The sequence below is a fragment of the Trichechus manatus genome, unplaced genomic scaffold (assembly GCF_000243295.1).
Source record: "Trichechus manatus latirostris isolate Lorelei unplaced genomic scaffold, TriManLat1.0 scaffold00011, whole genome shotgun sequence".
Lineage (NCBI taxonomy): Eukaryota > Metazoa > Chordata > Mammalia > Sirenia > Trichechidae > Trichechus > Trichechus manatus.
The window spans coordinates 10,646,841-10,659,578 of record NW_004443947.1 but is presented as its reverse complement, the minus strand read 5'-3'; the positions used below and the strand labels follow the sequence as shown (position 1 = coordinate 10,659,578).

Genomic DNA, 12,738 nt, shown 5'->3' with positions numbered 1-12,738 from the left:
ATGATGATAAACGCTAGGTCTGCGCTGTCCAGTTCGACAGCCGTTAGCCAGGCGTGGCCGTCTGAGTTGAGAAACGTTGTAAATATAAAATATACACTGGACTTCGAGGACTTAGTGCCAAAAAAAGGTAACATGTCACTAATAATTTTTATGATGATTACGTGTTGAAATGATAATACTTTGGATGCATTGGGTTGAACACAGTATTATTAAGATTAATATCTCCTAATTTTTAATGTGGCCACTGAAATTTTGAAAATCACATATGTGGCTAGCATTATATTTCTACTGGACAGCGATGCACTGGACCACTGTGTCTTCAGATTCTGCCTTCGTTGCTTTTTTTTTCCGTTATCTGATTTTATCCTCGCAACAGCTATACTAAGTAAATGTTATTGTCCTTGTTTTATAGATGAGAAATAAAACATTAAATTGTCCAGGTTCATGCAGCCATTGAGTAGTGGAGGAGAAAAGAACTCAGGCAGTCTGACTCCCAGAGTTCCCTCTGTCTCAATGGTGTGTGTGTGGTATGTTTCTGAGAGGCTACACAAAGTGATTAGATGTACCCAGCTAGATTCTTTGGTTCCCATCTTAGTTAGCCACTTTCTCGCACTTAACCCTGGGCAAGCTACTTAACATTTCTCTGCTTCAGTTTGCACATGTGTAAAATGAGGGAAATACCTCTACCTCATGGGATTGTTCAGAGGATTAAATAAGATAATGTGTGCAAAGCACCAAGCACAACGCCTAATACATAGTAGCTTCAGTTGTTATTCAGACCATTGCCTTCAAGTCCAACTCATGGTGACCTCATGTGTGTCAGAGTAAAACTGTACTCCATATGTTTTTTTTCTTAATTTTTTTTTGAAATCTTCTATTAAGCTCTTTTACTTCATCATTTCTTCCTTTCACTTTAGCCACTCTAGGTTCAAGAGCAACTTTCAGTGTCTCTTCTGACATCCATTTTGGTCTTTTCTTTCTTTCCTATCTTTTTAATAACCTCTTGCTTTCTTCACGTATGATGTAATATTAGTTATTATTAACATTGCAACAATTAGTTGACTGGGCCCATCCTTACAGGTTTTAAAAGGTCTTGTATTTCAGAGCAGTAACTGCAAGCCCTAGATAACATAGGATACCTTTTCTTCTCTTCTTAAACCCTGTATCTCCTCCCTCATCCTCATTCTCAGTTGAAGACCTTGCTTCCTAATTCACTGATAAATTGAAGCAATCAGCAGGGAACTTATAAAGGCTCCCACCACTACATCTACCTGCTTTCAGTGTCTGTACCTACATATATGCTTTGCTATCCCTTACTTTAGAGGAAATACCCATGTTTCTGTGTAAAGCCGTTCCTGTACATTAGACCCCCTCACCTTTGTTCGAGGAAATCATTCCAGCAGTTCTCCGATCTCTTGTGTATCACCAGCTTTTCTTCTCTCCTGGATCTATCCTATGGCATTCAATCATACTGTTATTTTTTTTCTGTCTTAAAAAGCAAGAAAACTTGACCCCACTTCCCCTTCAGCTACTGCCCCATTTATCTGTTCTTCTTTGCAACAGAACTGTACTTGCTGTCTCCTGTTCCTCTCCTACCATTCTCAAACTCATTCCAGTCAGTCTTTCATCCTCCCCGCAACCCTCCACCTCCCCACCGAAACTGTTCTTGATATTACCAGTGACTTTGGTGAGTTCAAATTCAACGGTCAGTTCTCAGCTTATTTGACTTAGCAGTGTTTGGCAGTATTGGTCACTCCCATCTCCTTAATATACCTTTGTTTATTGGCTTCCAGGACAACACATACTCTTGGTTTTCCTTTTCTTCTTCACCTCTTAACAGGGCTCAATCCTTAGTCTTTTCTTTGATTATGCACATTCCCTTGGTGATATGAAGTCTCAGGGATTTATGCTGGTAACTTCCAATTTTATGTCTCCATCCAGCCAAGACCTCTCCCTACTCATGTATCCAACTGTTTGCTTGACATCTTTCGTGTCAAAAAGTGAACTCCTGATTTTCTTTCCAAAACATTCTTTACTCACAGTTTTCTCTGCCTCTGCTGATGGCTACTCTGTTCCACTAGTTGCTTGGACCAGAAGCTGTGGAGGCATTTTCCACTCCTGTTTTTTCACAAATTCCACATGTAGTTCGTCAGAAAATCATATTGGCTTTGCCTTCAAAATATGAATAAAATCTGGTTATTTCTCACACCTCTTATGCTACTACCCTGCTCTGAGCTGTCATCTTGCCTGATCTCCCTGCTTCCAACCTTGCTCTCTTCTAAACTATTCAACACAACAGCTAAAATGATTGTTTTAAAATGCACCAGATCCTATACTCCATACTTTGCAGTGACTCCCTCATTTCACCCAGAGTAGAAGTCAAAGTCCTCACAATGGCCTGATCTGCCTGCTCTCCCCTATTACCTGCTCTAACCTAAACTCCATCTTGTTCACTCCGTGAGCCTCCTTCCACTGTAGGACTTTCCCTTTGCCTGGAACGTTCTTCTCCTAAATAGCTGCATGGCTAATTTCCCCATCCTCTGCAAGCCTTTGCTCAGAAGTCACCTGTGGGCACCCCAGCCCAACGACCCTTATTTTAAATTTCTCTAGTTCCAAGCTCATTTATCCTGCTGTTTTGTTTGTCTTCCGCCACTGGAATGTAAGCTCCATTAAGGATGAGCTTTTTTGTCCTCTAATGTATCTCAAGTGCTCAGAACTGAGCCTACCACATAAGGCATTCAAGAAATATTTGTTGAATGCATGTCTACATTGATTGGAGATATGGAGGAACACTTAAGTAAGGCAAAACTAAATTTAAGTCTGGCATAAGAGGCTGGAACCAAATAGGAAAGGATGGTGAGCGGAGTTAAAGTGGAATGTTTGTATGTATAATGTTTGTCCTTATTTGAAAATCTAGAATGAGAACAATGTCTTTAATTACTCTGAACATAGTTCCTATTTTGTATGCTGTCATGAATAATTGGGAAATACTAGTGAGTCTGTTTTCAATAAAGAAAATTTAATGTGTTCAGGAAGTTAATACTTGTGAAAAATCGGAGACATGCTATTCTGTGCTTTACTTCATCAACTTTATCAAAGCTGCCTTTTTACATTTTAAGTAGCAATCATCCTATCATAAGATTTCTTGGTTTCCTTTGTTCTCTTTATTGTGATTATATGTATAGTAATATAATTATGAGATCCTTCCTACCTGAGCATTTAAGGAAGCTTAGCACACAATAACTGAACAGTCTCTTCTTGCTGAATTTTTTTAGAAACAAAATTAATGTATTCATTTTTTTTCTCTGTTTGAGATGGTCTCAAATCAAGTAACAAAATAGAATAGAGATGCATATTTGACCACTTGCAAGTCAGGTAGAAAATCATAACACTGTGTTTTTATATAATATTTGAGCATATTTTGTTTATTATTATTATCATTGTATGGAGTTTTTTGTTTGAGCTTAAGCAGTTTTATTTGCTTTGTTTACAGTAGGCTAAAAACAGGAAAAGAACATGGAGGCAGATATAATTGCAGATCTTCGATCCAAGCTCAAAGAGGTTGAAGAAGAGCGACTAAAAGCTGCGCAGTATGGTTTACAACTAGTGGAGAGCCAAAATGAACTGCAGAATCAATTGGATAAGTGTCGTAATGAAATGATGACCATGACTGAGGTAGGACTCGCACTCCTCTGTTTAAAAGGTTGTGCTTAGCTATGAAGATTTGTCTTGTCTAGCAATTATTAATACTGTTGTATTCTGTTCCAAAGATTTTAATCTAGTTCCCACCCCGTCCCCAGCCGTAATAGAGGGGAATGAACTAAATGAATTCCTAGTATTCTTTTCAACCCAATGTCTTCTGACTTAGAAAAATCAGGTTATAATTACCCTCTTTACTGCATAATAGATCTTAGATGTTGTTGTCTGTCTGTATTCTTCCTAAGTGGCCTCATCTTGTTTTGTAGCTGTAAATAACATCTAAATGACCTATGACACTGAGATCTACACCAAGCCCTTATTTCTCCCCTGAAGTCCAGACTTGTGTATTCAACTGCCACTAATGGCCAACTGAAACTTAACATAAACAGACAAATACTTGATTCCCTGTCCGCTAACCAATCTCCTGCAGTTTTCTTTACATTATTTAGTAAATGTAATAGCATTTATTAGGTTGCTTGAGTTAAAACTGTAGGAGTTTTACTCGATATCTTCCTTTCCCTTGTTTCTTATGCTTAATCCACCAAGAAGTTCTAAGAACTTGACCTACAAAACGTCTGTCTACCCTACTGCCACTCTAGTCCAAATCACCATCATCTGTCTCATAGACTACTGCTATAGGCCTCCTAACCAGGTTGCCTTCTTCTATTGTTTCCACTCATACAATTCATCCTTTACACAGCAGCCAGTGCAGTCATTGAAAAACACACAAGACATCATGTCACAGCCCTGCTAAAAACCATGTAACAGCTTCTGATTATATTTATGATGAAATCTGGACTCCTTACTGTGGTTTGAAGATCCCTATGTGATCTGACTCTGCCAACCTTCTTGACCTCGTCTCAAACCACTTTCCCTTGTTCTTAGCTATGCTAGTCCCACTTTATGGGCTTTATACTACCTGTTGCCTCCTCCTGAAATGTTCATCCTCCACTCTTCATGTATTGAGTCCTCAGCATGTAGATTTCAGTTAAGTGTCACCTTCCTTGACAACATAAAGTTAACACTGTTCACTCTCTTTTAATTCTCTGCAGTGTTAATTATCTCCAAATTATAAGCTCCATAAGAGGGAATATTATCAATCTACTGTATCCCTAGTGCGTGGCACACATATTAAATATTGATTGAAAGAGTGAACGAATCAGTTTTATTTAGTAAACAGTCTTAACTTATATTTAAACTTGGATCCCAAAATTGTAAAGATAGCATGTAAAAATAATTAATGGCAACCCTTATTTTTCTGTATATTACTATTCTTGACTAAGAACTCAATACCAAGGTCTAAACGCAAAGTAAAGTTTAGAAATCTCTCTAGCAGTAGAAAATAAAATTGTGCTGTACTCAGTTGTTTTGGTAAATAACTCATTAAATTTAACTGCTAGTTTAACAATTAAGATTCTACTTGCATTCTTTTAAAATAGAAGGGCTTCCTCTGCACTAACAAGTAGAACTCCAAAAAGGAAATCAAGAAAATAATACCATTTACAATAGCCTACAAAAGTATGAAATACCTAGGAATAAACCTAACCAGGGACATAAAAGACGAATGCAAGGAAAACTATAAAACACTACTGTAAGAAACCAAAAGTGATCTGTATAAATTGGAAAACATTCTGTGCTCATGGATTGTAAGACTTAACGTTGGAAAATGTCAATACCATCCAAAGCTATCTATAGATATAATGTAATCCCAATCCAAATCCCAACAACATTCTTTAATGAAATGAAAAAACTAATCTCCAACTTTATATGGAAAGAGATCCCAAATAGCTAAAACAATATTGAAGAAGAAGAACAAAGTAGAAGGCCTTACACTTCCCGATCTCAAAACTTACTATACAGCCACAGCAATCAAAACAACCTGGTACTGGTTCAATGCCAGACATGTAGACCAATGGAGTAGAATTGAGAACCCAGAAGTAAATCAACGAATGGTCGAAACCCATTCAGTGGGAAAGATGGAGTGTCTTTAACAAATGGTGCTGGCAAAACTGGATGTCCATTTGCAGAAAAATGGAACAGGATCCATACCTCACACCATACAAAAAAACTAACTCAAAATGCATCAAAGACCTAAATGTTAAAGCTAAAACTATAAAGTTCCTGGAGGATAACATAAGGACAAAACTAGAGGGCCTAATTTTTGGCATAAATAGTGTATCAAACACAACTAAAAATGCACGAACAACAGAAGATAAATTAGATAACTGGGACTTCCTAAAAATTAAATACGTATGCTTATCAAAAGACTTTACCAAGAGTAAAAAGAGAACCTACAGACTGGGAAAAAATCTTCAGCAACAGCATATCTGATAGGGGTCTAATCTCTAAAATATGTAGTAAACTTCAACTCAACAACAAAAAGACAGTCCAATCAGATGGGCAAAGGACATGAATAGCAATTTCACCAAAGGACATTCAGGCAGCTAACAAACACGTGAAAAGATGTTCACGATCGTTAGCCATTAGAGAGATGCAAATCAAAACTACAATGAGATACCATCTTACCCCTGCAGAAATGGCACTGATAAAAAAACAAAACAACAAATGCTGGTGAGGCTGTGGAGAGATTGGAACTCTCATACACTGCTAGTGGGAGTATAAAATGGTACAGCCACTATGGAAAATGGTATGGCGCTTCCTCAAAAAGCTAGAAATGGAAATACCTTATGATCTAGCAATCCCGCTCCTAGGTATATATTGTAGAGACACAAGAGCGGTGACATGAATAGACAAAGCACACCTATGTTTATTGCAGCATTATTCATAATAGCAAAAAGATGGAAACAACCTAAGTGCCCATCAACAGATAAATGGATAAACAAATTGTAGTACATGCATACAATGGAATACTATGAAACTATAAATAATCAGGAGCCCACCAAACATCTTTTAACATGGATAAATCTGGAGGACATTATGCTAAGTGAAATAAGCCAGTCACAGAAGGACAAATATTGGATGGTCCCACTTTTATAAAAAGTCAAGAATAGATAAACACACAGAAAGCAATGTTCTTTGATGGTTACTAGGGATGGAAGGGGGAGGGGAAGAGAATCACTTTCTAGATAGTAGACACTTGATATTTTCGGTGATGGATAAGGCAATACCCAATATGGGTGAAGTCTGTACAACCTGACCAAGGCAAATGAAGACTCTAAGAAGTATGCAAGAGTAAGGGACAATTGCGATAAATGCTGTAACATACACAATTTGGCAACAACAGTAACAACAACCAAAAAATATGAGCCTGGTTACGTAGGTATGTATGTATGCATGTGTGTATATAGGAAGGCATATGTGAGTACATGCGTGTGCATTTATAGGTGTATCTCTAGGCATGTGTACTTACGGGTTTGAGTATGCCTTGTATATATTCATATATATAATAAAGCACATGGGGGCACAGTTATGGAAACTTCCTAAATATATCCAAACACCTCACAGGATTGGTCTACTGGGTTAAAAGGCTTAGGACTATAGTCTCATGGGACAACTCAGTTAATTGGCATACTATAGCTCATAAAGATAATGTTCTACATCCTAGTTTGGTGAGTACCATCTGGGGTCTTAAAAGCTTGTGAGTGGCCGCCTAAGACTATTGGTCTTTACTCGTATGGAGCAAAAGAGAATTAAGGAAACCAGACTCAAAGAAGAAACTAGTCCATAGGACTAATAGCCCACATGAACTACAACCTTTTCTAGCCTGAGACCAGGAGAACTAGATGGTGCCCAGCTACCGCTATCAACCGTTTTGACCCAGGGACACAATAGAAGGTCCCAGGTAGAATGGCAGAAAAATGTAGAACAAAATTCAGATTCCTAAAAAAGGCCACACTTACTGAACTGATGCAGACTAGAGGAAACTCTGAGAACTATCACCCTAAGATACTATTTGAAGTTGGAACTCGGAGGTCACCTTTCAGCCAAATAATAGATTGGCTTACAAAATAAACAATATCACCCTTGAGTAATGTACTCTCTTAAACAATCAACTACATGAGACCAAACAGTAAACATTTACCCAGAAGCAAAGGTGAGAAGGCAGGGAGGGGCAGGGAAGCTAGATCAGTGGAAACAGAACAAACAGAATGGAAATATTTTAACATTTTTTTAAAGCTTGTTGATAGACTTTGAATTGATACCGTTCTTATCTCTAAGCTTCTCTGTCAGTAAGTAAAAGCCCTCTTAAATACTCCTTTTGTCTCAGTACTGTGTTCATTCCAGAAGTCATTCTGTGAACATTTTTCAGATGCCTACGTTCTAAAAGTAAGGTTTAATTCAGTATTTCTCCTTTTCACCCATTCCTCTATTTCTTCATTTTGTTCATAGTTATAAGGAGAGCATCTCACTATCAAACCAAGTAACTCTTACTAGGAAAACTTAGGTGCTATTAAATCTTTTTTTTTTTTCCTGGTAGAGATGAATTGACACATTGACACGTCACTGGGCACTTTTTACTTCCTTGATAGGGCATAGAAGCAATGATCGTATCCTTAGCATGGACTTTAATGTAGTTTCAAAATACTCCTCGGTTTTACGACTGATTAGCTATAAAGTCATTTAATATTTAATGTATGGTTGTTCCTTGCATATGTGAAACTAGGAATGAAACAGTTAAAGGTGAGAACTGCTTGTGCGTGAGAACCGCTGGTATGTGATGACTTTAAGCTATACTTTGTAGTTGAATTGTACTGAATCTGCTTTCAGAATTATGAACAAGAAAAATACACTCTTCAGAGAGAAGTTGAGCTCAAGAGTCGAATGTTAGAAAGTTTGACTTCTGAATGTGAAGCTGTTAAACAACAACAAAAAATGCATTTGGAGAAACTAGAAGAACAACTGAGCAGACGCCATGGACAGGAAGTGAATGAGCTAAAAGATAAGGTTTGGATGTCTGTATTTCAGAGCAAAAATGTTCCATGTTTATGCAGCCATGTGTAAATTTTAAGTGGTGAAGAATTTCTTGGCTATCACCTATGCAAAATAGCTAAGGTCAAATGCCACATTATCTTAAAGTTGGGAGTGAGAACACTGAAAACAGGAATTTACCTAAGGGACTTGTATAAATAATAGTCAACCAATTAAATTAAATGTAATTATCAAATTTTGGTAACTGGATATTTGTGATGGAGGGTTAGTTTCATAGTCATGGGTAGTGAACAGCACCACCTACTTGCTTATAGTACATAGTAAAGCATTCCCCTTGGAGAAACACTAGTCCCCTACCCTGTACTGCAACTAGTGGCATGCTTTGCAAGTCTCCAAAAGAAACCAGTAGTTTCTTGTCAATTAATGATGTACATTAGAATTGGACTTTATAATTTGTTTATTGAAGTTAAACTAATGCATATGATCCAGTTCTCACAACAACTGTGTAAGGGAGGTGTCCTTATTATCTCCAGGTAACAGATGAGAAAAACAGTGTTCAGACAGATTGAGCAAATTAGCCAAAATTACAGAGCTAGAAATTGCTAGCCAAGATTTGAACTGAGGCAGTGTGACTACAAAGCCTGTGTTACTGAACCACTGTACTTAATCTAAAGATATATTATATGGCTCCATTTCAAGCATAAATACAAAGTATACAATGAGTGTGCAGTGATTATCCATTCTCTTTCGGCACCCTCAACTACCCAGTGCCTTCAGGTCACTTCTGAGGAATTCAGACCTTTTATCATGGCTTCTCTTTGTCCAGAGGCAATGCTCTGACCTTTCCAGACTCCTCTCTAGTGAAACTTGCCTGACTCTTGTCTTGTTTTCTCAGAAGTCTATTTTCTAATTTTCAGTTTTTTATGTAAATTTTCAGTTTTTTCTAAGACGTCCCCATATCTGTAAACCACCCATATTATTAATTTCTCCTTAAACTCACTCACTTTTTAAATATTTTCTCGTTGTAAGTAGTGAAATTACATATTTGAGCTAGTTATATTTTTTTTCTAATATCCAGTAAAATAAACTTAGCTTTGAAAATACGGTTCTGTGTAACACTTAGAATCATCTTACATACCACTGTGGCAGATAGTAATCTAGCTTGTCTGTGACTAATCTCAGTCATGACACTAATGACTGATAATGATGCATTATGTTTTTTTTCCTGGATGATATTTTCATTTTATTTGTAACTTTCATTACCTAAGCAAAAAAGGAGTGATACTGGAAATATTCAGGGACTGTGGCAAGGCCATTTATAGAAATGGCTTTTTTTTTTTTTTATAAAGAATCAATCAGTCAAAAAATATTTTCAGTCTTGTCAAAGTTCTCAAATCACTTCATGTATTGGTTGCCTACTCTGATTACTTGTGTGGATTATTTGTATGTTTATAAAACAAGGTATGTCACTGTCTATTAAGAGATGCCTGTTGTTAGTTGCTGTCAAGTTGATTCCAACTTATGGTGACTACATGTGTATCAGAGTAGAACTGTGCTCCATAGGGTTTTCAAGGCTGTGAGTTTTTGGAAGCAGATCACCAGGCCTGTCTTCCAAGGCACTTCTGCATGGGTTTGAACCGCCAACCTTTCAGTTAGTAGTCTAGCGTTTAACTGTTTGCACCACCCAGGGACTCCAGAAGATACCTAGACTTGGCCAAATAGAAAACCCCAGTAGTCTCATCATACAATATGTTTCGATCAATCAGTGATTTTTTTCAGAAAGATGGCTGTATTTCTATAGTCATGCAGCTGAAGTTTTTATTTAACATCGTGAAAATAGAAAAGGGAAAAGAAATGCGCTACCAGCCTTTTATTTTTTAAATAGGAAACAAATACTAGGGTGCGTTCTAAGAGATGTTGAGACCCTATTGAATATAATTAAGTATTAATAATAATAATGACCATAGACATTAAGACAGTTTTTTATTGATAACAGTTACATTTAGTGAATGCTAAGCACTGTGCTGAATATTTTATTCTTCTGATCTCAGTTGAGCCTCACAATTACCCAATGATGGTAGGTGCCATCATTTACTTATCTGTTTAACATGTAAGGAATGAAGCTTAGATAGGTTAAGTAACTTCCCTAAGGAAGGATTCAAACCTAGGTCGGATCCTAAAGCTTCACTCTTCTGCTTTACTTTTGTTCCCGTTAAGCTACATATTCTCAGTTTCCCAAGATTTAGAAACTGTAACGTTTTAGAAAGGGTAGTAAGATAGATTTGTTCAGCTTGGCTCTTTTCCAAAGCAGTTAACCTGCAGATATCAGAACATTTTGTACCGCAATTGTATATTTTGATAATTCAGTTACCTTTTGATTCATAAATTTTTTTTTTTTAACTTCAGTTGGAAAAAATGAAAGCTGAACTAGATGAAGCTAGGCTCAACGAAAAGCAGCTGAAGCACAAGGTAGAGCTTCAGAAGGAACTCCTCTCTTGTAAATCAGAGGAAATGCGGATAATGTCTGAACGTGTACATGAAAGCATGTCTTCAGAGATGTTAGGTCTTCAAATTGAGTTGACTGAAATGGAAAATATGAAGGTAATTTTTATGGATAGGCTTGCTGTTTTTTTTTTCTTTTTTCTTGTTTGCATACTCTACATGTTTTTTATAATAATCCTTATGAGCTAGTTTTAAGGCTAAAACATTTTTTGGCCTAACTTCAATCTGAGAAATTAAAAATGTTTTACAAAGTTCTTAGATGGATTACATTGTGCATAGTATACTTTTAGATTACATGGTTATGTAAGGCAGAGTTTACCTTTAGAGTAATGAAATCTCTGGAAGAAATTAAGAGGTATTTATTCTGATCCTGTGTCATAAAAACTCAATATAAAATGTTGATACAGTGGAAATTGAAATACACATGAAAGTGGTTTTTGTCATTGCATGCTGAGATTAATTAAAAATTAAAGCCTTAAGTTCATAGAGGAAAAAAGTGGTCTCTAGAGCCTTTTATTTGGTTCCCTGCTGAAAATTTCAGTAATTTTTATTATTTCATTATGCACCTCCCAACATTTTGACTAGTTCTTTACTTCTAGTTTTGGTTGTAACCACCACTGATGAATAAACTGAGCAGCTGTTAAATGAAAGATTATTCAAGAGGGTGTCTTCTTTTTCAATTCCTGTTCAATAGACTGCTCTCAAAGAACAAGTGAATGAACTACAGTACAGACAAGAACAACTAGAACTTCTTAGTAATAACTTACTGCGCCAGGTAGACCGACTTAAAGAAGAAAAACAGGAGCGAGAGAAAGAAGCACTGTCTTACTGCAATGCCTTAGAGGTATTATGGTTATAGTAACATCGCCTTTTTTCTAATAAACTGTTTTCTTGCTAATCTAATCTCTATTAGCTAAATTCTTTTCTTTTGAATTTAGAAAGCTCGTGCAGCAAATCAAGATCTTCAAGTGCAATTGGACCAGGCACTCCAGCAAGCCCTAGACCCCAGTAGTAAAGGCAACTCTTTGTTTGCAGAGGTACTTAAAAATATTTAGTGAGTAAATTGGCATTTCACTTACAAAAAGAACAATTAAACATTTTAATATTTTGTAGGTGGAAGATCGAAGGGCAGCAATGGAACGCCAGCTTATCAGTATGAAAGTGAAGTATCAGTCCCTAAAGAAACAAAATGCATTTAATAGAGAACAGATGCAAAGAATGAAGGTATAGAATTATTGCCATCAAAGGTTTATTAACCCGTATTTTGTATTGCATGTATAAATATATCAAAAGAAACCATCCTTTCCTCCAAGGAGTGTACTTATATAATTATTTCTAGAGTCACACATAATGTGTGTGTATATATATATACTTTTTTTTTTAATTGAGCAAAAGATCTATTTGTATTGTTTGTTTGTTTAACAGTCAGTACATACTGTTTTATGACATTAGCTAATGACCCCACAAAATGTCAGCGCTCTCCCTTCTCAACCTTGGAGTACTTGTTTTTGTTTTTGTTTTGGTGAAAATATACATAGCCAAAGTTACACCATTTCCAAAGTTTTCACATGTACAATTCAGTGACATCCATTACATTCTTCCAGTTGTGCTACTATTCTTACTATCCTTTTCCAAATTATTCCATCA

The 12,738-nt window shown here is 36.6% G+C and overlaps 1 protein-coding gene across 3 annotated transcripts in view; it reads left to right on the top strand.

The window, feature by feature from the left end:
- The window catches only part of SPDL1 (spindle apparatus coiled-coil protein 1), a 41,165-nt gene continuing 28,427 nt past the window's right edge, over positions 1-12,738 (top strand). For 2 of the 3 annotated variants that reach the window (XM_004371217.2, XM_012560143.2), the window contains exons 1-7: positions 1-127; positions 3,494-3,675; positions 8,428-8,604; positions 10,996-11,190; positions 11,786-11,935; positions 12,030-12,128; positions 12,205-12,315. In XM_004371217.2, the coding sequence (XP_004371274.1) occupies positions 3,517-3,675; positions 8,428-8,604; positions 10,996-11,190; positions 11,786-11,935; positions 12,030-12,128; positions 12,205-12,315 (891 nt within the window). In that variant the 5' untranslated portion in view covers positions 1-127; positions 3,494-3,516. Of the gene's footprint in view, positions 128-3,493; positions 3,676-8,312; positions 8,341-8,427; positions 8,605-10,995; positions 11,191-11,785; positions 11,936-12,029; positions 12,129-12,204; positions 12,316-12,738 lie in introns of those variants that run through there. The other variant, XM_023726516.1, reaches the window with a different exon arrangement.